This window comes from Pteronotus mesoamericanus, unplaced genomic scaffold, assembly GCF_021234165.1.
Source record: "Pteronotus mesoamericanus isolate MK-2021 breed Mesoamerican mustached bat unplaced genomic scaffold, CSHL_Meso_final scaffold_705, whole genome shotgun sequence".
In the NCBI taxonomy this organism is placed as follows: Eukaryota; Metazoa; Chordata; class Mammalia; order Chiroptera; family Mormoopidae; genus Pteronotus; species Pteronotus mesoamericanus.
This window is the reverse complement of record NW_026555326.1, coordinates 11,579,647-11,601,146: the sequence shown is the minus strand read 5'-3', so window position 1 is coordinate 11,601,146 and position 21,500 is coordinate 11,579,647. Positions and strand designations below refer to the sequence as shown.

General features: G+C 38.6%; 1 protein-coding gene across 1 annotated transcript in view; it reads left to right on the top strand.

The window, feature by feature from the left end:
* GPR89A (G protein-coupled receptor 89A) overlaps positions 1–21,500 on the top strand; it is a 70,050-nt gene that overhangs the window by 5,153 nt on the left and 43,397 nt on the right. Inside the window, exon 2 of the mRNA XM_054563260.1 lies at positions 15,743–15,802. Within this exon, the coding sequence (XP_054419235.1) occupies positions 15,743–15,802 (60 nt within the window). The remainder of the gene's footprint in view (positions 1–15,742; positions 15,803–21,500) is intronic.

Sequence of the window (21,500 nt, the reverse complement as noted above, 5' to 3'; positions counted from 1 at the left end):
TTTTGTATCCTACAATGTAGTCTATCCTAGAAAATATTCCATGTGTGCTTAATAAGAAGAATGTATATTCTGCCACTTTAGGGTGAAATGTTCTGAAGATATCAATTAAATCTATCAGATCTAGTGTGTCATTTAAGGTCACCATTTCCTTGTTGATTTTCTGTTTGGAAGATCTATCCATTGATGTCAATGGGGTGTTAAAGTCCCCTACTATGACTGTATTATTATGACTGTATTACTGTCAATCTCTCCCTTATGTCCATCATGATATGCTTTACATATTTAGGTGCTCCTATGTTGGGTGCATGAATGTTTATTAGGGTTATGTCCTCTTGTTGGATTTTCCATCTATCATTATGTAGTGTCCTTCTTTGTCCCTTATTATAGAGTTTGTTTTAAAGTCTATTTTGTCAGATATAAGTATTGCCACCCCAGCTTTTCTTTCCTTTCCATTTGGATAAGTATCTTTTTTCCATTCCTTTACTTTTAGTCTGTGTGTATCTCTTGTTCTCAGGTGGGTCTCTTACAGGTAGCATATATGAGTCTTCTTTTCTTAGCCATTCAGCCAGCTTGTGTCTTTTGATTGGAGTATTTAAGCCATTTACATTTAAAGTGATTATTGATAGAAACATATTTGTTGTCATTTTATTCTTTCAGTTTTGCTCCTCTGTTTTTCTTCTCCTTCTTCTCCTTCTTCTCCTTCTTTTTCATCTTCTCCTACTCCTCTGTATTTTTATTTTCCTTCTTCTTCTTCCTCTTCTTTGCCTTCAATTTTGTCTTCTACTTCTTCCCAATCCTTGTCCATCTCCTTCCTCATTGTCTTCCTCTTTCCCCTCCTCCTCATTCTTTCTCCCCTTAACATTTCTTGTAATTCTGGTTTGGTGGTGACAAACTCCTTTAGCATTTCCTTGTCTGGGAATCTCTTTATTTCTCCTTTAATTTTAAACAATAGCCTATCTCAGTTGAGTATTTCATGCCATTTTCTGCTGGCCTGAAATGTTTCTGTTAAGTAATCAGCTAACCATCTTATGGGATTTCCTTTGTAGATAACTAACTCTTTTCTCTTGCTGCTTTTTTATTTGTGGGGAAAAAAAAAATTCTCTCTTTGTCTTTAACCTTTACCATTTTAATTATGATGTGTCTGGATGTGAGCCTCATTGGGTTCATATTGTTTGTGACTCTCTATGCCTCCTGTACTTGTGAGTCTTTTTTTCTCCACCAGGTTAGGGGAGTTTTTGGTTACTCTTTCTTCAAATAGGTTCTCAATCCTTTGTTCTTGCTCTATCTCTCTTCTTCTGGTACCCCTGTGATGCTGATGTTGTTACAAGTTATCTTTTTCCAAAGCCCCTTGAACTATCTTCCTTATTTCAATTATTTTTACTTTTTGCTGCTCTGATTGGGTGTTTTTTCTACTTTGTCTTTCAAGTCACTGATTTTTATCCTCTGCTTTATCTAACCTCCTGTTTATTTATTTCAGTGTATTCTTCATTTCACATATTGCATTTTTCATTTATGACTGGTCCTATTTTATGGTTTTTATGTCTATTTCATGCTACTGAGTGTCCTTATAACCATTGCTTTGAACTCTATATCTGATAAATTGCTTGCTTTTTATGATTTCTTCTATTCATCATTGGGCCATGTTTCTTTCCTTTTCTTTTTTCTTTTTTTGATTTAATGTTTATTATAGTTTTTCCATTACCATTTAGCCCCCTTATATTCCTTTCCCCCCAAGCAATCACCACACTGTTGTCCATGTCCATGGGTCCTTTTTCCTCTTGTCATCCTGCTCTCCATCTATGAGTCTGTCCCCATTTTCCTTGTTGGTTCAGTTTGTTTATTGGATTCCACATAATAAAATCACATGGCATTTGTCTTTCTGTGGGGTTTATTTCACTTAACATAACTTTCTCCAGATCCACTCATAGTATTGCAAGGGTAAAACTTTCTTCTTTTTTACAGCTGAGTTATAGTCCATTGTATAAATGTCCCATAGTTATTTTATCCACTTATCTACTGATGGACACTTGGGGTGCTTCCATATCTTGGGGCATGTTTCTTTGTCTTCCCATTTCAGCTACCTCTTTCTGTTTGTTTCTATGTATTAGATAGATCTACTACGACTCTCCATCTTGGTGGGGTGCCCTTACGTAGTACATGTCCTGTGGAGTCCAGTTGTACAGTCTCCTTGATCATCCGCCTACACTGGGTGCTCCAGAATGTCCCTTGTGTGAATTATATGGACCCCTCTGTTGTAATTGAATCTTGATTTCGGTGGACCCATTCATGCATGGGATTGACCCTCAGGCTGGCTGCATGACCCCGGCCACAATGTGCAAGTTGATGTGCAGGTGCTACCACACAAAGTGGAACTCACCTTAGCAGGGTCTGGTGCCTGCCCAGATGTCCCTAGGATATGCTGCTTGTGAAGCTTATTGCATCCTGCTCTGATGTTGTCTGAACCTGGTTGTGGGTATGTTTGTTCTTGGTCTTTTGTGAGGGACCCCGGTATAAACCAATGTCAGATACTTCCTGTGACGGGCCCTGGGCAACCTGTTTGGCACTACAAGCAATCCACAGTTTGTCCTGCTTCTTCTGGGCCTGGGTAAGCATGGGAAGAACGAAGCTGTGCACCAAGGCCAGCTTTTACTGGCACCGATCCTGGGGGTAAGTCAGCAAAAGTCCCAGTGTACCCCAAGACCCACCTCTGCCTGCCTCCACCTGCCAGCTCCCTGTTAGGTTCAGTCACTAAAACAGCCTCTCGCAACACTCAAATTGTATGAAGTAGATTTTCATTGAGTCACCAAGTAGGGGCAAGTAGTGCTCACCAGATTGATTCAGATTCTGACTTGGTGCCAGTGCTGGGTCTGGGGCCACTTGGCAAATATCCCCAGCTATACCAAGTCCAGCTGCCACCTGCTGGGTGCTCACACACCTTTGTGTTGGGGTCTCAGGGAGTTGGCAGGGTGAGGCCAAGCTGTTTTTATCAGGCCCAAACATACCAGTACTTGGCTGTGTGAGGGAGGGTTCTGCTCCAGTCCGGCATGTGAGGGAAAAATGGCCCCCATCCTAATGCCTCACAACTCAGTCTGTTCCAGATTCTGCTGGGGAGGAGATGGAGCTCAGCAGGATGAGCCACCAGAAGCCAGGAGGATAAGGTCAGGGGACCTCCAATGAGGGGGAGGTGCCAGACAGGCTTTGTGGCAGGGTGGGGTTGTAGCTCCTGTCCTGTAGCCACACAACTCAGTCTGTCCCGTTTTGCCTGAACCTAAGCAGGGTAGAAGCCCTTGCAGTTTGGCTGGTGGGACCAACAGAGCCTGGAGGGTGGTCTAGTGCAGGAGAAGCACCAGTCAGTACTTCTGGGAAGTGAAGACAATGGCCCCCACCCCAGAACCACATAACTCAGTCATTGACATTCCCTGCATCTTCCCAGACCTGTACACCCTGGCCAAGGCTGCTAAATCCTCAGCAGGGCATAAGGTCCACAGGGTGGATCAATATGGAGTCCATAGTGGGGGACTGTTGCTTCTCCCCATCCTTCCCCCTGCTCTTCCTCCCCTGACTCCATGTTCCTGCCAGCTGATGCTGTACAGAAGGAAGTGCTCCGTCCAAGAAAGATGGTGTCTACTGTATGGGGAGTGTGTAAAGTACTTTTTCTTAATTGTTCTTTCAAGTGACAAATGACAGAAACAGATCCTTTTTGAGATTTAAAGTAAATTAAATTTTTGTTTTATGATCCAGGTTTCATATTGCGTCATCCTAATGCTTCTGTCCTTGAAGAACATTGTCCTTGTCTCTTGAAAACTTTTTATTAAAACACTTTAGAAAGTAGGAAAGGAGGAACACCCTAATACAATATCTTTATTTTTAAATTTAGCATCCTTTGTATAATTTTCATAATTTTTTTTATTTTTTAACTTTATTTTATTTTTATTACTTTTTTAAATTTATAAATCATGTTTATTCTATCACAGTTGTCTCAGTTTTTCCCCCTTTACTCCCTTCCACCCATCCCACTACACCCCCTGCTCCCACAGTCAATTCCCACTCTGTTGTCCATGTCCTTGGGTCATTCATACATGTTCTTTGTCTAGTCCCTTCCCCTTTTTTCCACCATTGTCCTCTTTCCCCATCCCCTCTGGTCACTTTCAGTCTGCTCCATGTTTCCACGCCTGTGGTTTCTTTTGTTTGTTAGTTTATTTTGTTGAATAGAGCCCACTGATACGTGAAATCATATGGTATTTGTCTTTCATCAACTGGCTTATTTCACTTAGCTTAATATTCTCCAGTTCCATCCATGTTGTCACAAAAGGCAGGAGTTCCATCCCTCTCTTTCTTTTTCTTTCTTTCTTAAATGCAGATTGGTTTTATCTATTTTTTTAAATGTCAAAGTTAATTATAAAATATTAAAAAATTTAAAACCATTATAAAGTCTCAGCAAGTAAACCAACATGACACCAGCACAGAAATAATCAAATAGATCAATGAAATATAATGAGCATTCTAGAAACAAATGTATATATCTGTCTAACACTGTAATATATGATTAAGATTATATTTCAAATCAATGGGTAAAATAAGGCTTATTCAAATAAGGTGCATGGACCACTATTACTTGAAATAAAACAAATATAGAGGCCTATTTCACACATTATACAAGAAATATTCAGGTGAGTTAAAAATCAATATGTAGAATCTAAGGAGTTTTAGGAGAAAATACAAAATTATATGTCTCTTACCCTGAAGTAAAATATTCAAACCCAGAAGCTATAAAGTAAAATATTGACAATATGACTATATTATCATTTAAGATCATACAGTAATATACATATAAAAAAGTTAAAGGACAAATAATAGAATAGGAAAGTATTTGCAACACATCTAAAAAAAGGTTAAAGGTTTGTTTTTGTTTTGTTAGGGAAAAAAATGCTACAAACATTTAATCAAAAAATGGATAAATAATACCAAAAAGTCAATTAAAGCTTTTTAAAAGTAATAGAAATAGATAAGAAATATACAAAAATAGGTTTAGTTTAAACAAATAGTAAAGAAATAATTAAAATAACACATCGTCACAATCAGATTAAGTATTAAAAAATATTGGTGATATCAAGTATTCGCAACTGTGAAAGGAACTGGGTATTTATAGACTCTTTTTCTTCATCTTCTTAAAGCAGTCCCTTTGGCATATTTTGCAATCCTGGTATGAGGGAGGTGTATTCTTTTAGCCTTCTTTTGTCTGGGAAACTCCTTATTTCACCTTTCATTTTAATTGAGAGCCTTGCTGGGAGAGCAGCCTTGGTTGCAGGCCTTTGCTTTTCATGACTTGGAATGTTTCTTGCCATTCCCTTCTGGCTTGCAGTGTTTCTGTTGAGAAGTCAGCTGCTAGCCATACTGGGGCTCCCTTGTATGTTACTACCTGTTTCTCTCTTGCTTCCTTCAGGATTCTGTTTGTCTTTGATATTTGCTATTTTAATGATGATGTGTCTTGGAGTGGGCCTCATTGGGTTCCTCTTAAATGGGACCCGCTGTGCTTCCTGGACTTCTGTGACTTTTCTCTTCTCAAATGAGGGAAGTTTTCCATCATTACTTTTTCCAACAGGTTCTCTGTCCCTTCCTTCTCCTTCTGGAATCCCTATTATACAGATATTATTATGTTTCATGTTGTCCTGCATTTCCATAAACACCTCTTCATTCTTTTTGAGTCGTTTTACATTTTCTTGCTCTTTCTGGGAATTTTTTTCTTTGTCATCCAGCTCACTGATTCAGCCCTCAGCTTCATCTAGCCTGCTTTTGATTCCTTCGACTGTGTTCTTCAACTCAGAAATTGTATTCTTCATTTCCCCGTGCCTTTTATTGATAGTTTCTATGTCCTTTTTCATGCTGATAGAGTTTGCAGTAAGTTCCTTGTAGTTTGCCTTTAGTTTTTGGTAATTCTTTCTGAGCTCACAGAGCTCATTGAGCTTTGTTAGAACTGTTGTTTGGAACTCAATTGATAATTTACTTGCCTCTATTTCATTTAGTTCTCTTTCTGAGGATTCCTCCTTTCCCTTCGAGTGGGGGATATTTCTTTGTCTTCCCATTATTTGTGAGACTCCTTTTTCGCTTCTGCTTCTCAAGTTGATGTGTCTTGATTTTCCAACTTTGTGATGTGAACTTCTATGGTGGAGACCGCTGTTTTTCCTTTCTGGATCTGCCTCTGATGATGTCATATGTCGTCCCTGTCTGACCTTAGGCAGTCTGTTCAAGACTTCCAGTAATCTACTGTTTACAGTAGATTACAGTTTGTGGCTGTCTCCTTCAGCTGTTAATCTAGTAACTCTGCACTCAGCAGGCCCCCTTAGACAGCTCAGGGCAGGGCAAAGCCCCTCCTAGGGCAGGGTTATTGGATCTTCTCTCGTTGCAGCCATTGGAGGAGGAATCAGCACTGGGATCCCGTCAGCTACTCTCTCCATTCTCTCCCCAAAGCTTCCGTCCCCAGTCTCTCCTCAAGTGTCTCCAGACCTCTCTGCGCCTTCTTGAGTAGGGATCTACTGTCTGTGACTGCCACTCTGCACTCAGCAGGCAGCTTAGACAGCAGAGGGCGGGATGGAATCCCACCTGGGGCGGGGCTATTGGGTTCTCTGATGTTGGTGCCACTCAGGGTGAGTGGTCTCTGCCTGAGCAAGATGACTGATGCTGCATGGGGGATGAGTCAACATGGAGATCTGGCCGGCTACCCTCTCAGTTCTCTCCTCAAAGCCTCCTTGCCCCAGTCTCCTCAAGTGTATCTAGTCCACTCTGCCCCCACCTTTGCCAGAGACCAGGTAAGTGGCTGCAAATAAAAATTTATGCGTGGGCCCTTTCAAAGGCTCTTTGCGTCCCCAGCCGCCTGTCTCTGGCAGAGAGCAACCCTGCCGCTTTTTGCAGCTGGCTGTTTTCTGTATACTTTTTGGGCTCTGGCGCTGTAGGCTGGAGATCCCCGCTTTTGGATTTGACCCTGCTCATCAGGGGGGATCCAGTTGGCCGTTTCAATATCCTTTGGTGCTGCCACTCGTGGGCACCCCACCCACCTTCTCAGGTCTGTACCACACCCTTTACCAGTTAGATTGCGCTAAAGCTGATTCTTATGTCTCCGAGGTTACAAGGCTCCTGTCTCGCTACTGTTCAGTTGTTTGTTCCAGGTGATTTCTCCATTTAGTTGTTATTCCAGGTTGGTCCTGGGGGGAGGTCAGTGTGACTTCCTCTCACTCCTCCATCATCTTGATTCTAAAGCAATTTTCATAATTATTGTTTTTGACTGCATAATATTCAAATGTATCGATGTACAAAAATCTGGACATGTAATTCTTTTGCTTTTCTAACTTTTCTAAGGCTCCTTGTTGCCCTTGGTGACAACTCAGGGTTATTTTTAGGCCGAGTACTAACTCAAAAAAATGATAACATTTAACATTAGTTTTTTAGTTAGTACAAAAATAAAGATGTCAGTGAGGAAATTGACATTTTGTAGCCTCTAAGACTTTTATTGTTACCGAACAAAAGGACCCGTGGCGGTGGGGGCCGGGGGGGGGGCAATTCCCAGATAGCTATTACCGAAACGACACCGTCCTTCCCCGGGACCCCTCAGTTGTGGGTCCTTCGCCCACCGCCCTTGGAATTATGGCTCTGAATGGCAGAGTTTGGTGAAAAGGAAAGGAACTATTTATTCAGAAGTTATACAGGTTTGATTAATGGCTAAATGTCACCCTTAAACCTCAAAATCCCTTCAAAACAACCACCAGCACACACACTGTCCTGCCTTCCCGCCTTTGCCCAGTTATGCCAGTCATGCAAGTCAGGCCAGTCAGGGTACCGTCCTTCAGAAGAAAAAAGAACAGAAGTCCAGGGCTCCGCTAGGCAGGCCTCTCGCGGGTCTCAGCACCATCCACTGCGTCGCCGCGATCTCCTGCTCTTAATCCATAATCATGTGGCACCTTCTCATGGCCCACTAGCAAGAGTCCTTTCTCCCCTCTTTCTTCCCGTGTAGTCTTCACACTGTTCCCCAGAGTCTGTGTCCCTTTGTCTCTCCTGCAGGCCCCTGTCTCTCCTCTCTCTCTTACATTCTGTATTAAGTCTTTTAAACCTTCCTGATTAGCTTTGGTGGTATGCAAAATAATCCTCTTTGCAAATGAGGAAGAAGCTATTCTATTATTGCCATGCAAACTGACTTTTCAATGGCCCTGCTCAAGGCTCCCATCCCCCATGGCAGCCCACCCTGGGGTGGGGAGAATATATTTTTCTTGGACACCCCAATCTCTGGACCCCATTACAAAATACCCTTTGCAGGGGGGCCTGGCTGTGCCCCGTTACGTTATCATGTATTAAGTGATTGGTAAATTGAACCAAGAAAGTAGCTTTCTGAGCTTTATGCCATCTAATACATCCCTTTCACGTGCAATATTAAATTCTCAAACCTGCTGTTCACAAATGAGAAGCTAAAACCCAAAGACTCCATTGCATGAAATGTTTTATGTCCAAATATTTGTTGGGCTACTTCATCATTTTTTACTTCTTAGTAAAAATGTCACTTTGAGAAAGCTTTACCTGACTCCCCCAACCCTAGTAAAAGTAGCCTCTATTCCAGCCACTTTCTATCTCATTTCCCTTTTTAAATTTCTTCTTAGCTTCTATCACTATTGTTTGTGTTTTTGTTAGAGGTACACTCCATGAGGTCCAGGATATTCTCTTTTTTGTTTTCTGGTGTAGTCCCTAGCATCTAGATCAGTTGCTAGCATGTAGTAGTGGCCTAGTAAATACAGGGCCTGGCACAAAAAAAATGCCTCCTTTTTATTACAAAATCTTTCATTACAAAATCATAAGCATGTAATTCTGTAACATAACAATATCACAGTCAAGCACATCATATGACATTTTAGGTGAAATGTTCAAATTAAAACTATAAATTATTACACCCATATGATTACCCTACCAACCACACTCAAGCAGGCCTTCTGCCAAAATCCTATATTTGCTTAATAAACAGCACCTGTCTAGAGAGGCATGGCTACCTGAGAAAAACCTGTCCTCAATTTTTCCTGTTTTATGTGAACTGAAAGATTATTTGAAATGAAATCTGAAATTAGAGGTCATATGTTGAAGCTGGTCAGCCTCAGGTAACATCTTGGTCACAGGATAAAGTTCAAATTCTTAATATGGTTTATAGGATCTGTTATGTTGAGACCCATCTCTCACCTCTCCAGCTTTGGCTTTCACCATTTTTCACTTCACTTTGTACCTAGTCATCTTCTCCTTCCTTAACGTTTTCTTTCTTGACTTTTTACCCATACTCCTTCACTTCTTTCTGGCTCATTCTTCAGATTTCAACATCCAAGAAGCCTCTCCCAGATTGGACTAGATGTCCCTATGCATATTTCCACAATACTCTTTGCCCCCTTCCCTTATAATATCATTATAATTACATTATCGCATTGTTTTGTAATTATTTGTATATCTCCTCCATGAAACTTTACTTGAACAACAATTTTAAAAAAGTAAAATAAAAAATAGCAAAATTTTATGAACTTAAAAAAATAAAAACTACAAAAACCTCCTTTGGAGCAGTGTCCATGCTCTCTTGCCTACCGTTCTATTCCTAGGGCCTGGCACATACTAGGCACTAATAAATATTAGTTAAATGAATAAAAGGATAAATAAATGATCCAAAAAAGGATTTTGTTCAATAAGTTCTTTAATAACTGTTCTACAAGTGGCTGTCTTTTTTTTTTTTTAATCTGTAGCTAATTTTCAATATAGGAGTGTTGTGTTTTTTTTTTTAGAAAAGCAACTGTTATCTAAACCATGTTTTGAATCTTCTATGCAGTCATAAGACTTATCAGTTTCAATGTACATTCTAAGTCCCGAGGTCAAGACTGCACAATTTTAAAAATATTAACTCTCTTTTTTTAATGAGAACCTGTGCACCTTTTATTTGCAAAACTGTTTGAAAATGCTTTTATCCTTTTACTTGTTTTTTAGGTTCTCTATAATTTCATATTTATTTTAGACTTAATGAATTCTCCAGTTGCTTTTTTTATTAGCTGTGTAAAAGCCTTAAGCTTTCTTTGTCCATGTGAAAGGGGTCTATGATGAAATACTAAAGGTAATAGATTTCTTTCTCTTTTTCTTCCATTTCCCATATGTATAAAAATCATTGTTTTCTTTTCCTTGTTTAAAGTTCCATTTCAGAGTCATTGTGGTGACCTCATATATTGTTTTCTTTTTTATCATCTGTCTCTATCATACCACTCCCAGGTCTAAATGCCTAATTTCTCCACCTTTCAGTCGTGACTTCCTGAGTCATGTAAACATGGCATCTAAACTGTCTCCTCTGGTAATGATTTATAATAGCCAAAGGGTCTCCTGGCTAGTCTAGAGGTATTTTCTTCTAATCTGTTCTCCCCTTTTCTTCTTGGTCTGGATTTATAGATCCAGAATACTTTCTCATACCCTCTTCTTTCTTTACCTGTTTTCAAAACTCCACACTTGGATCACTGCTGTAGTTCTTCTATCTAATTCAGGCTGATGTGGAAAATTATGCAACTTTACACATTACCAGTGCCGTGAGTTTTTGGACACCATCAACTCACTAAATCATTTTTTTCTTGACTTTAATCAGCTGCTTGCTCCATTTCTCTCCAAATTTCTCTGAGTCTTTATCACTCTCCTCTAAGTCCCTTTTTTCATCCTCACCTCTCTCATTCTTAGCAAATGATCTTGCCTCCTAATTTATAAATAAAAGCTAGGCCAATGGTGGTGTGATCTACTTCTCACCTCTTAATCTAAGTAATTAGCTATAATCACAACCATTCCCAACTCCTTTCCTCCCATGGCAGAAAATAAATTGCTGCCTATACCTATTTAAGGCCATTCTCACCACCTGTGCTTTTTATCTTGGAGCAGCTTATTGTGAAGTGTCTAAAAACGTAAGCTTTAGAATTAGCCACACAGACTTCAAACTGAATCCTGATCCTGACAGTTATTATATACTGTAAATGGGTTAACTTCTGTAAGCCTCAACTTTCTATGATATAAGGATAATCAAACCTACCTAATGGTTTTCTGATTTAATGACATTAGAGTTCCTGGAGTAAATGGTCAATAAAGGATAGCTGCTGCTAATAATGATAAATTAATAACATCATCAACACGTCCTCCAGTGTCCCGTCCGTTCCTTCTCGTGTTTGTTTACCCTGTTAGCCTACTGCTTTCTTCCTCTTGGCTTTATAAACTTTCCGTTTATCCCACATTTTTCTCTAGTGTGCTATTCAGTATTTTCTCTCTCTCTCATTCTTAGCTCTCCCTAGGGTAATTTGTCCTTATGGTCTCTGTTGCCTTGCCCCGAGCCCAGTACAGCCTGGATCCTGCCTCTACCTCACTATTCAAACTGTTCTCCTTAAGGTCAGCACTGGACTCCAAGTTACCAAATCCTTTGAACATTTTTCAGTCCTGCTTCATTTAACACTCCATTAAACTCTATTCCCTTTGTTTCAGGATACCACACTCGCCTAGTGTCTGTTATTTCTCTGACCATTCCTTCTCTTTCTCCTTCCTGGTCTCTTTCCACTCCTACCCTCTAGTGTTTTCTTCTTGGAATATTGCTCTTGTCCCTCTACATACTATTCCTGGGTGATTTCACATATTTTGGTGGTTTTTAACTCTTAGGTATATCTCAGCTCTACCTTCACAATCTGTATTTTATATTGAGCTGGATGGCCCTTAGGCACTTTAGCGTTTCTAAAAGTGAACTCGTCATCTTCTCGTCCCCAATCCCCCTTCCCAAACCTTTTCTTTCTCCAATATTCTTTGTATAAATTGGGTGCCTCAGTCATCCTTGATTCCTCCCTCCTGATTTTGCCTTCTAAGCACTACTTTAATCTGTTGCCTCCTCTCCACCAATATCTTAATTCAGGCCTTTATCATCTCTCATCTAGACTACTGCAGCAAACTCCTATACTGTATCTCTTTCTACAGTGTTGTTTCTTTCAAATGCATCTCCCATGTAGCCACCATGGTGCTCCATATAAAACAAACCCAGCCATGTTTTTTCCCCATTTAAATGATTCCAGGTTCCTTAGGGTGGCCTTCAGGACTCTCAGTCATTAGTCCTCTGATCCTCCTCCCTAGCTTCATTTTTAACCACTTCCATCTTTGGATTTTACCTTTCAGCGGTACCAAACCATGTGTAGTTCCCAGTGTATACCATGCTATTTCTTATCTCTGTGCCTTTAGTCATACTGTTTGCTCTCTGGAAAGAAAGCCCTGTCATCCTACCCCCACCACCTGTCTTTTATCTGCCTAATCCTTTTATATCCTTTAACTGAGTGGTTTTTTAATATTTTAGGAGTGATGTAAACCTTTTAGTGTATGATGAATACCCTAGAACCTCACTTTGGAAAAATGTATATAATCCCCAAATTTGCACATAATACCAGGTTTTAAACCCAAATTAAAACCTCCTTCAGCTAAGGTATTATTTTTCACAGAAAAAAAATCTATTCTAACCCACTATAGATTGGTTTGGTCTCCATTTTTCATATTCTTTTACAATATGTGCATATTTTGTTCATTGCATGTCCCATATTACATTAAAATTATTTAGTGTTTTTACCACTATACTTTGAGCTCCTTGAGGGTGATCACTATCCCACTTATCTTTGTATCCCCAGTTCCTAGCCCAGCACACATAAATTATTACAAAAAACATTAAGGTTGAATATTCCTAAAGAACAAATCAGCATCTACTGTGGAGCATGGACTCATTTAACAAATGTCTATGGAGAGCCTGCTGTGCACCAGGAATCATGCTGGATCCTGAGAATACAAAGTTAGCAAAACAAACTAGAGCCTGTCCTCATAGGACTTAGAATCTGATGTCTCAAAAAGTATGTGTGTATGTATGTACACGTTTTTTTACTATATGCAATGTGTTAGTACGCTTCCACCACCCCTGTCAGTTACTCCCCTCTGTTACTAACTTCTTTAAATTTTTAGTTTTAATGTTTCTCTTTGTTTAAATATCTTTCATACCATAACTTTATACCCTTAAATGTCCTTTTACATCTATTAATTGACATCAGTTTTAATATATTTTGGACTTGGGTTATAAAAGGTAAGTTATTCAGGCCCTGACCAGTGTAACCCGGTTGGAGCATCGTCCTGCAGACCAAAAAGCCGCAGGTTCAGTTCCCAGTCAGGGCACATACCCAGGTTGTAGGTTTGATCCCTGGTCAGGGCGCATACGAGAAGGCAACCAATCGATGTTTCTCTCTCATGTTAATGTCTCTCTCTTTCTCTCTCTCTCTCAAAGCAATGAAAAAAATGCCTCGGGTAAGGATTAAAAAAAAATTAATCCATGCATTTAAGCTACTTCATATCTTCTTTCCCCTTCTGTTCATCCAGGTGTTTGTTAGTTATATTATTTTTAAATTGTTGGGGCTTGCTTTTACGTATTTCTAAAGTTGTTTAAGGCATGGTACTATATTAAAAAATATTTTAATCCTTGCCCCTAGTCTTTTTTCCTAGTCATTTTTTACTTGGCTGAAATTTCCTATAGTTTCTTTTTTTTTTTTTTTTAATTCCACCTTTCCCTATTCAAACTATGTACCTCAATATTCCTGAGTAAAAGTAACAAGAATATTAACAGTAACATTTATTGGGTCCTTAGTGTGTGGCTGGCACATTTATTATTAGTTTTTTCTTCTTTGTTTATTTAGATTATACAGTTTATCATAAATAAGTGTTTGGTTTTTTGTTTTATTTTTATTTCTCCCATCCCTGCTTTCTCCTCCCCTTTAGCAACCATTAGTTTGTTCTCTAAATCTGTGGTTCCGTTTTTGTTTTGTTTTGTTTAGATTCCACATGTAAGTGAAATCATACAGTATTTGTCTTTCTGACTTTTTTCACTTAGCTTAATACCCTCTAGGTTCATGTATGTTGTTACAAATGGCAAGATTTCATTCATTTTATTGCCGAGTAACATTCCATTGTGTATGTGTATGTGTGTATGACATGTCTTCTTTATCCATTTATCTATCAATAGGTTACTTTCATATTTTGTTTATTACTAGTGATGTTCCAATGAACGTAGAGGTGCATGTATCTTTTAGAATTAGTGTTTTTGTTTTCTTTGGGTAAATAACAAGAAGTGAAATTGCTGGGTTGTATGACAGCTCTATTTTTAACTTTTTGAGGAATGCTGTTTTCCATAGTGGCTGTACCAATTTAGAATCCCACCAGCTTGTACCTACTAGAGTTCACCTTTTTCCACATTCTCACCAGCATTTGTTGTTTGTTGATTTATTGATGGTAGCCATTCTGACAGGTGTGAGGAGATATCTCCTTGTGGTTTAAATTTTCATTTCTCTGATGATTAATGACATTTAGCCTCTTTTCATATGTCTGTTGGGCATCTGTATGTTCTCTTGGGAGGAATGTCTATTCAGGTCCTTTGCCCATTTTTTAATTGGATTGTTTGGGTTTTTGGTATTAAATTGTATGAGTTCCTTATATATTTTGGATATTAACCTCTTGTTGGCTGTATCATTAGCAAATATCCCATTCAGTAGGTTACCTTTTCATTTTGTTGATAATTTCCTTCACTGTGCAAAAACTTTTTATTTTGGTGTTTTGATGTTTTGTTGGGAGCTTTATCATAAAAGGATATTGAATTAAAATGTATGTATTTAAATTAAACATTAAAAAAGTGTGTAGAAGTGCTTTGATAAAGGAAATAAAGATAGACTAGGGATTGTATGAAAAGAGCAACTAATATTTATTTGGGAGGTCAGAGAAGGCCTGCCACAGGTATTGTTAAGACCGGCAGTGTAAATAGGGATAGGACTTACGAGAAGTTCCCCTTAGAACAACATCTGCAAAGGTCTTCATATGAAGCAACGTGTGTAAAGAGAACCAAAGGCATTTCCTTGTGGCTGAAATAATGAGTTTGCTGGATAGGAGGGACCCAGCAGGAGGAGGAGAAGTTTCTGCTAAAATGTACTCAAGAGTTCACACTTGCTCCGCAAGTCAGTGGGAAGGCATTAAGATTTTTATTATCCAATAATGTTCCTAGCCAATATAAGAAAAGATGAGTCATGCCAACATGTGTATGTGTGTATACAAAGAAAATCTATTAGCTAGTGAAAAACAAATAAGCTTTAGAACACTGAACAGAGCTGTAAAGTGGTTACTGTCTCAGCTTGAACCAAAACTGACAGAAGTGATATCATGCAATATCTTGGCTTTACATTGAGATGGAAACCACTTTACATGGATTAGGTGGGATGTTAGAGAAGCTAAGAAAGCCCAAAGAAAGAAAACATAAAAATACCACTCTTTCTGCTACTTTCCTTTCTTTTATCTTATTTCCCATGAGGTTTTGTTTTGTTTTGTTTTGTTTTGTTTTTAAATAACTTGCAAACAGGGATCATCTCTAAGAAAGCAATTTTCACTGACTTTTGCTAACTTCTCTGGCTCATAAAACTATTATGATTAAGATTACAGGGAAAACATACTTTAATTTTTGTCTAACTTAAAACATCTTCTAAAACATGGATAATTTCAATAGTTGAAGAGTATTTCAAAATCTACTCCCAATATTGAGGACTTTAATAAAAAGATTTTATATGAACAAATAGATCTCACCTTTAATGCCTTTTATCATAAAATACTCTGTATATGGCATTTATCCAAAGATTATGTATATTGACTTTACTGCTTTCTCTTTCAGATACTTTTCTTTGGATTTGGGTGGCTTTTCTTCATGCGCCAACTGTTTAAGGACTATGAGGTGAGAAGAGATCATTCTGATGATGCTAACACAGTATGAAATTAAATTGTTACAATTTTTTGTTTTTTAAATATATATTTTATTGATCATGCTATTACAGTTGTCCCCTTTCTTTCTTCCCCTTTTTTCCCCTCCACCCTGTCTCGCCCCTCCCCCCAGCATTCCCTCCCCCCTTAGTTCATGTCCATGGGTCATACCTATAAGTTCTTTGGCTTCTCCATTTCCTATACTCCTCTTAACCTCCCCCTGCCTATTTTGTACCTACTATTTATGCTTCTTATTTCCAGTACCTTTTACCCCATTCTTCCCCCTCCCCCTCCCCTCTGATCTCCATTTCTATGATTCTGTTCCTGTTCTAGTTGTTTGTTTACTTTGTTTTTGTTTTTTTAGGTTCAGTTGTTGATAGTTGTGAGTTTGTTGTCATTTTACTATTCATACTTTTTAATCTTCTTTTTCTTAGATAAGTCCCTTTAACATTTCATATAATAAGGGCTTGGTGATAATGAACTCCTTGAACTTTACCTTATGTGGGAAGCACTTTATCTGCCCTTCCATTCTAAATGATAGCTTTGCTGGACAGAGTATTCTTGGATATAGGTCCTTGCCTTTCATCACTTTGAATACTTGTTGCCAGCCCCTTCTTTCCTGCAAGGTTTCTTTTGAGAAATCAGCTGATAGTCTTATGGGAACTCCTTTGTAGGTAACTGTCTCCTTTTCTCTCACTGCTTTTAAGATTCTCCCATTAACTTTAATCTTGGGTAACTTAATTATGCTGTGCCTTGGTGTGTGCTTCCTTGGGTCCAACTTCTTTGGGACTTTCTGAGCTTCCTGGATCTCCTGGAAGTCTATTTCTTTTGCCAGATTGGGGAAGTTCTCCTTCATTATTTGTTCAAATAAGTTTTCAATGTCTTGCTCTTCATCCTCTCCTCCTGGCACCTCTGTGATTCAGATTTTGGAACATTTAAAGTTGTCCCAGAGGTTCCTGAGCCTCTCCTCATTTTTTTGAATTCTTGTTTCTTCATTCTGTTCTGGTTGAATGTTTATCTCTTCCTTCTGTTCCCAATCATTGATTTGAGTCCTGGTTTTCTTCCCTTCACTGTTGGTTCCCTGTATAGTTTTCTTTATTTCACTTTGAGTAGCCTTCACTTTTCTCTCCATTCTGTGACTATACTCAACCAATTCAGTGAGCATCCTACCAGCATTTTGAACTGTGCATCTGATAGGTTGGCTATCTGTTCATCCCTTAGTTCTGTTTTTGGAGCTTTGATCTGTTCTTTCATTTGGGCCATATTTCTTTGTCTCAGTGTGCCTGTTACATTGAGAGGGGCAGAGCAAACCAGGACAATGCGTTGTAATGCTGTGCATAGGGAAGGGGTCTGAGAGGGAACAATCTCGCTTGCATGGCTCACCCCCAGCTTTCAGTCACTTCCCCCACTACCCACTAGTAAATTGGGCTCTTCCAGTGCTGATTCCTAGGTGGGTGGGTTTGTGTACCTTTCAGGACCCTGTGGATCTCTCCAAAGTACTCTCCTGTGAGGCTGGGAGTTTCTCCTTCCACCGCAACCCACACAGGTATTTACCTCCAGGGGTTTGAGGCTTTCTTTTCCCGCACTGCAGCCCTGGGTTGTGCAGTCTGTCTGTCTCACTCCCCAGCTGTTCCTCCCAGTTTATCTGCACACAAATGTGAGACAGCCCAGTCCACCAGCCACAGCTTTGCTGCACAGCCTCTCTACCCTGACTTCCTGTCTCCACCCCTCCTATTGATCTGGATGAATGTTTCTTCTTTAGCTCCTTGGTTGTCAGACTTCCATGCAGTTCATTTTTCTGGCATTTCTGGTTATTTTTTGTTTTTAAATTTGTTGTCATCCTTCTTTTGGTTGTGCAAGGAGGCAAGATATGTCTACCTACGCCTCCATCTTGGCCGGAAGTCACTGAATTTAAGTTGTTTTAATATGGGGCAAAAGAATACCTCCATTAAAGAAAGGTCACTTCCAAGATAGGAAGCTTTTGTCAGATAAGTCTTGTATAATTCTTGGAGAATATGATTAGGCTTAGCTGATTTTTCTTTTTTTTTTAAAGCAAGTTGTATATATAGCCAAGAAGCCAGGAACAGGAAGTATCATGCATAGTTACATCACTATACACACCAATAACAAATAGTTATTCTTTGGGAGAGAATTTAATTTATAATGTCTCCTAAATGTTTTGTTCATTTTGGTATCTGCCCTTCAATGTTAATGACCAATCTTACATCTCAAATTAATACCAAAATCCTAAGGTTTTTCTCATTTTTAACTTGAGCCTTGAATTCAGAAAAATGTCAGCCTCGACTGGGCTTTTCTTAATCATCCTCATTTAGTAAAAGTCAATGGTTTAGACTACTTTGGGGTCATTTCTAGGATATTCTCCATTAATCCTCCTTAGTGAGAGTGTCTGAAAGAGCCCAGGATTCTAGAGCTTCTGTTCTTCACAATAATTTCGCCTCTCAGGGAGATTCCAGACATAACTGGTCCAACGTCTGCAGAGTATTGAAGAAACCCTTTAAATTCTAACCTGTACATACATAAATCTGTCATTTTTATTGTCACTGTGCATCAGGAATTCTGAGTGCTACTTATGACACTCTCACTTCATTATCTCGTTATCTTGTGCCTTAAATTCTCCATCCACAAGAGGATGAAAGTAATAGTGAGCCACGATTCAGAAGCACTACCTACTTTTTAATTTTGATTTTATTTTTATTGAATTTATTGTTGTTACGTTAGTTAATAAAATTCTATAGGTTTAAAGTGTACAATTCTGTTAGATATTATCTGTATACTGTATTGTGCGTTCACCATTCAACAAAGTCAAGTCTCCTTACATCACCATTTATCCCTTCTTTACCCTCTTCTACCTGCCCCCAACCCCCTTTCCCTCTGGTAATTACTATACTATTATCTGTATCTATGAGTTGCTGGGTTTTTTTTTTTTGTTTTTGGTGTTTTGGGTTTTTTGTTTTGTTTTCTTTTGCCTTGCGTTGCTTAATTCCTTTACCTGTTTCACCCAGCCCCTCAATTCCTCTCCCCTCTGACAGTTGTCAGTCTGTTCTCTGTATCTATGAGTCCAGTGTCTATCTTGTTTGTTATCTTCTTCATTAGGTTCCACATATAAGTGAAATAGTATGGTATTTGTCTTTCTCTGACTGCCTTATTACTTAGCATAATACCCTATAGGTTTATCCATTGCTATCGCAAAAGGTAGTATTTCTTTCTTTTTATAGCTGAGTAATATTCCATCATGTAAATGTATCACAGTTTGTTTTTTTAAAATCATGTTTATTCTATAACAGTTATCTCAATTTTTCCCCCTTTGCCCTCCTCTACCCATCCCACCCCTGCCCTGCTCCCACAGTCAAATCCCACACTGTTGTCCATGTCCATGGGTCATTTAGACATGTTCTTTATCTAGTCCCTTCCCCTTCTTTCCACCATTGTCCTCCTTCCCCATTTCCTCGGGTCACTTTCAGTCTGCTCCATGTTTCCATGCCTGTGGTTTCTTTTGTTCATTAGTTTATTTTGTTGAATAGATTCCACTTACAGATGAGATCATATGGTATTTGTCTTTCACCAACTGGCTTATTCACTTAGTATAATATGGTCCAGTTCCATCCATGTTATTGCAAAAGGAAGGAATTCCTTTCTTTTTTTTAAAATGTAGATTGATTTTATTTATTTTTAAATCAAAATCCATTATAAAATGTTACAAATTTAAATCCATTATAAAGTCTCAGCAATTAAAACAACATGACACCAACACAGAAATAATCAAGTAAATCGGTGAAATAAAATGAGCATTCTAGAAACAAATGTATATATCTAACAATGTAATATATGATTAAATCGATATTTCAAATTAATGGGGAAAATAAGGCTTATTCAACAAATAAGGTTCATGGACCACTATTACTCGAAATAAAACAAATATAGAGCCCTATTTTGCATATTATACAAAAAATATTCTGGTGAGTTAAAATCAATATGTAAAATCTAAGGAGTTTTAGGAGAAAATACAAAATTATATTTTTCTTACCTGAAGTAAAATATTCAAACCCAGAAGCTATAAAGTAAAATATTGACAATATGACTATATGAAACATTTAAGACTGTACAGTAATATACATATGAAAAAAGTTAAAGGACAAGTAATAGAATAGGAAAGTATTTGCAACACATCTAAAAAAGGGTTAATAGGCTTCTTTTTTTTTAGGGAAAAAATTCTACAAACATTTAATCAAAAAATGGATAAAGAATACCAAGAAGTCATTTAAAGCTTTTTAAAAATAATAGAAAAGGCAAGAAATATAAAAAATAGTTAACTTCAACAAATAGTGAAGTAACAATTAAAATAACACATCATTGTCACAGTCAGATTAAGTATTAAAAATATCAGTAATATCAAGTACTGGTGACTGTGAAAGGAACTGGATATTCATAGACTCTTTTTGTTCATCTTCCTAAAGCAGTCCCTTTAGCTTACCTTGCTGTGCTGGTTTGGTGGGGGTGTATTCTTTTAGCCCTCTTTTGTCTGGGAAACACCTTATTTCGCCTTCCATTTCAATTGAGAGCCTTGCTGGGTAGAACAGTCTTGGTTGCACGCCTTTGCTTTTCATGACTTGGAATATTTCTTGCCATTCCCTTCTGGCTTGCAGTGTTTCTGTTGAGAAGTCAGCTGCTAGCCATACCGGGGCTCCCTTGTATGTGACTACCTGTTTCTCTCTTGCTTCCTTCAGGATTCTCTGTTTGTCTTTGATATTTGCCATTTTAATGATGATGTGTCTTGGAGTGGGCCTCACTGGGTTCCTCTTAAATGGGACCCTCTGTGCTTCCTGGACTTGTGTGAGTTTTCTCTCCTCAAATGAGGGAAGTTTTCCATCATTACTTTTTCCAACAGGTTCTCTATCCCTTGATCCTCTTCTCCTTCTGGTATCCTTATTATATGGATATTATTAGGTTTCAAGTTGTCCTGCATTTCCCTAAATGCCTCTTCATTCTTTTTTAGTCATTTTTCATTTTCTTGCTCTTTCTGGGAGATTTTTTCGACCTTATCCTCCAGCTCACTGATTCGATCCTCTGCTCCATCTAGCCTGCTTTTGATTCCTTCTACTGTGTTCTTCAACTCAGAAATTGTATTCTTCATTTCCTCTTGCCTTTTATTGATAGTTTCTATGCCCTTTTTCATGCTGATATAGTTTGCAGTAAGTTCCTCATAGTTTGCCTGTAGTTTTTGGTAATTCTCTCTGAGCTCACTGAGCTCATTGAGCTTCCTTAGAACTGTTGTTTGGAACTCAATGTGATAGTTTACTTTCCTCTTTTTCACTTAGTTCTCTTTGTGAGATTCCTCCTTTCCCTTTGAGTGGAGGGTGTTTCTTTGTCTTCCCATTATTTGTGAGACTCTTCTTTTCTGCTTCTGCTTCTTAAATTGATCTGTCTTGATTTCCTGACTTTGTGGTGTGTACTTCTATGGTAGTAGAACAGTTTTTTTGTTCTGGATCTGTATTTGATGTCAGATGTTGACCCTGTCTGACCTTAGGCTGTTTCACAAACTTATTGTCTGTGGTTGTCTCCTTCAGTTGTTGGTCTAGTCTCGCTTCACTCAGCAGTCAGACTTAGACACCACTGGGCAGGGCAGAGTCCCTCCTGAGGGTGGGGTTATTGGG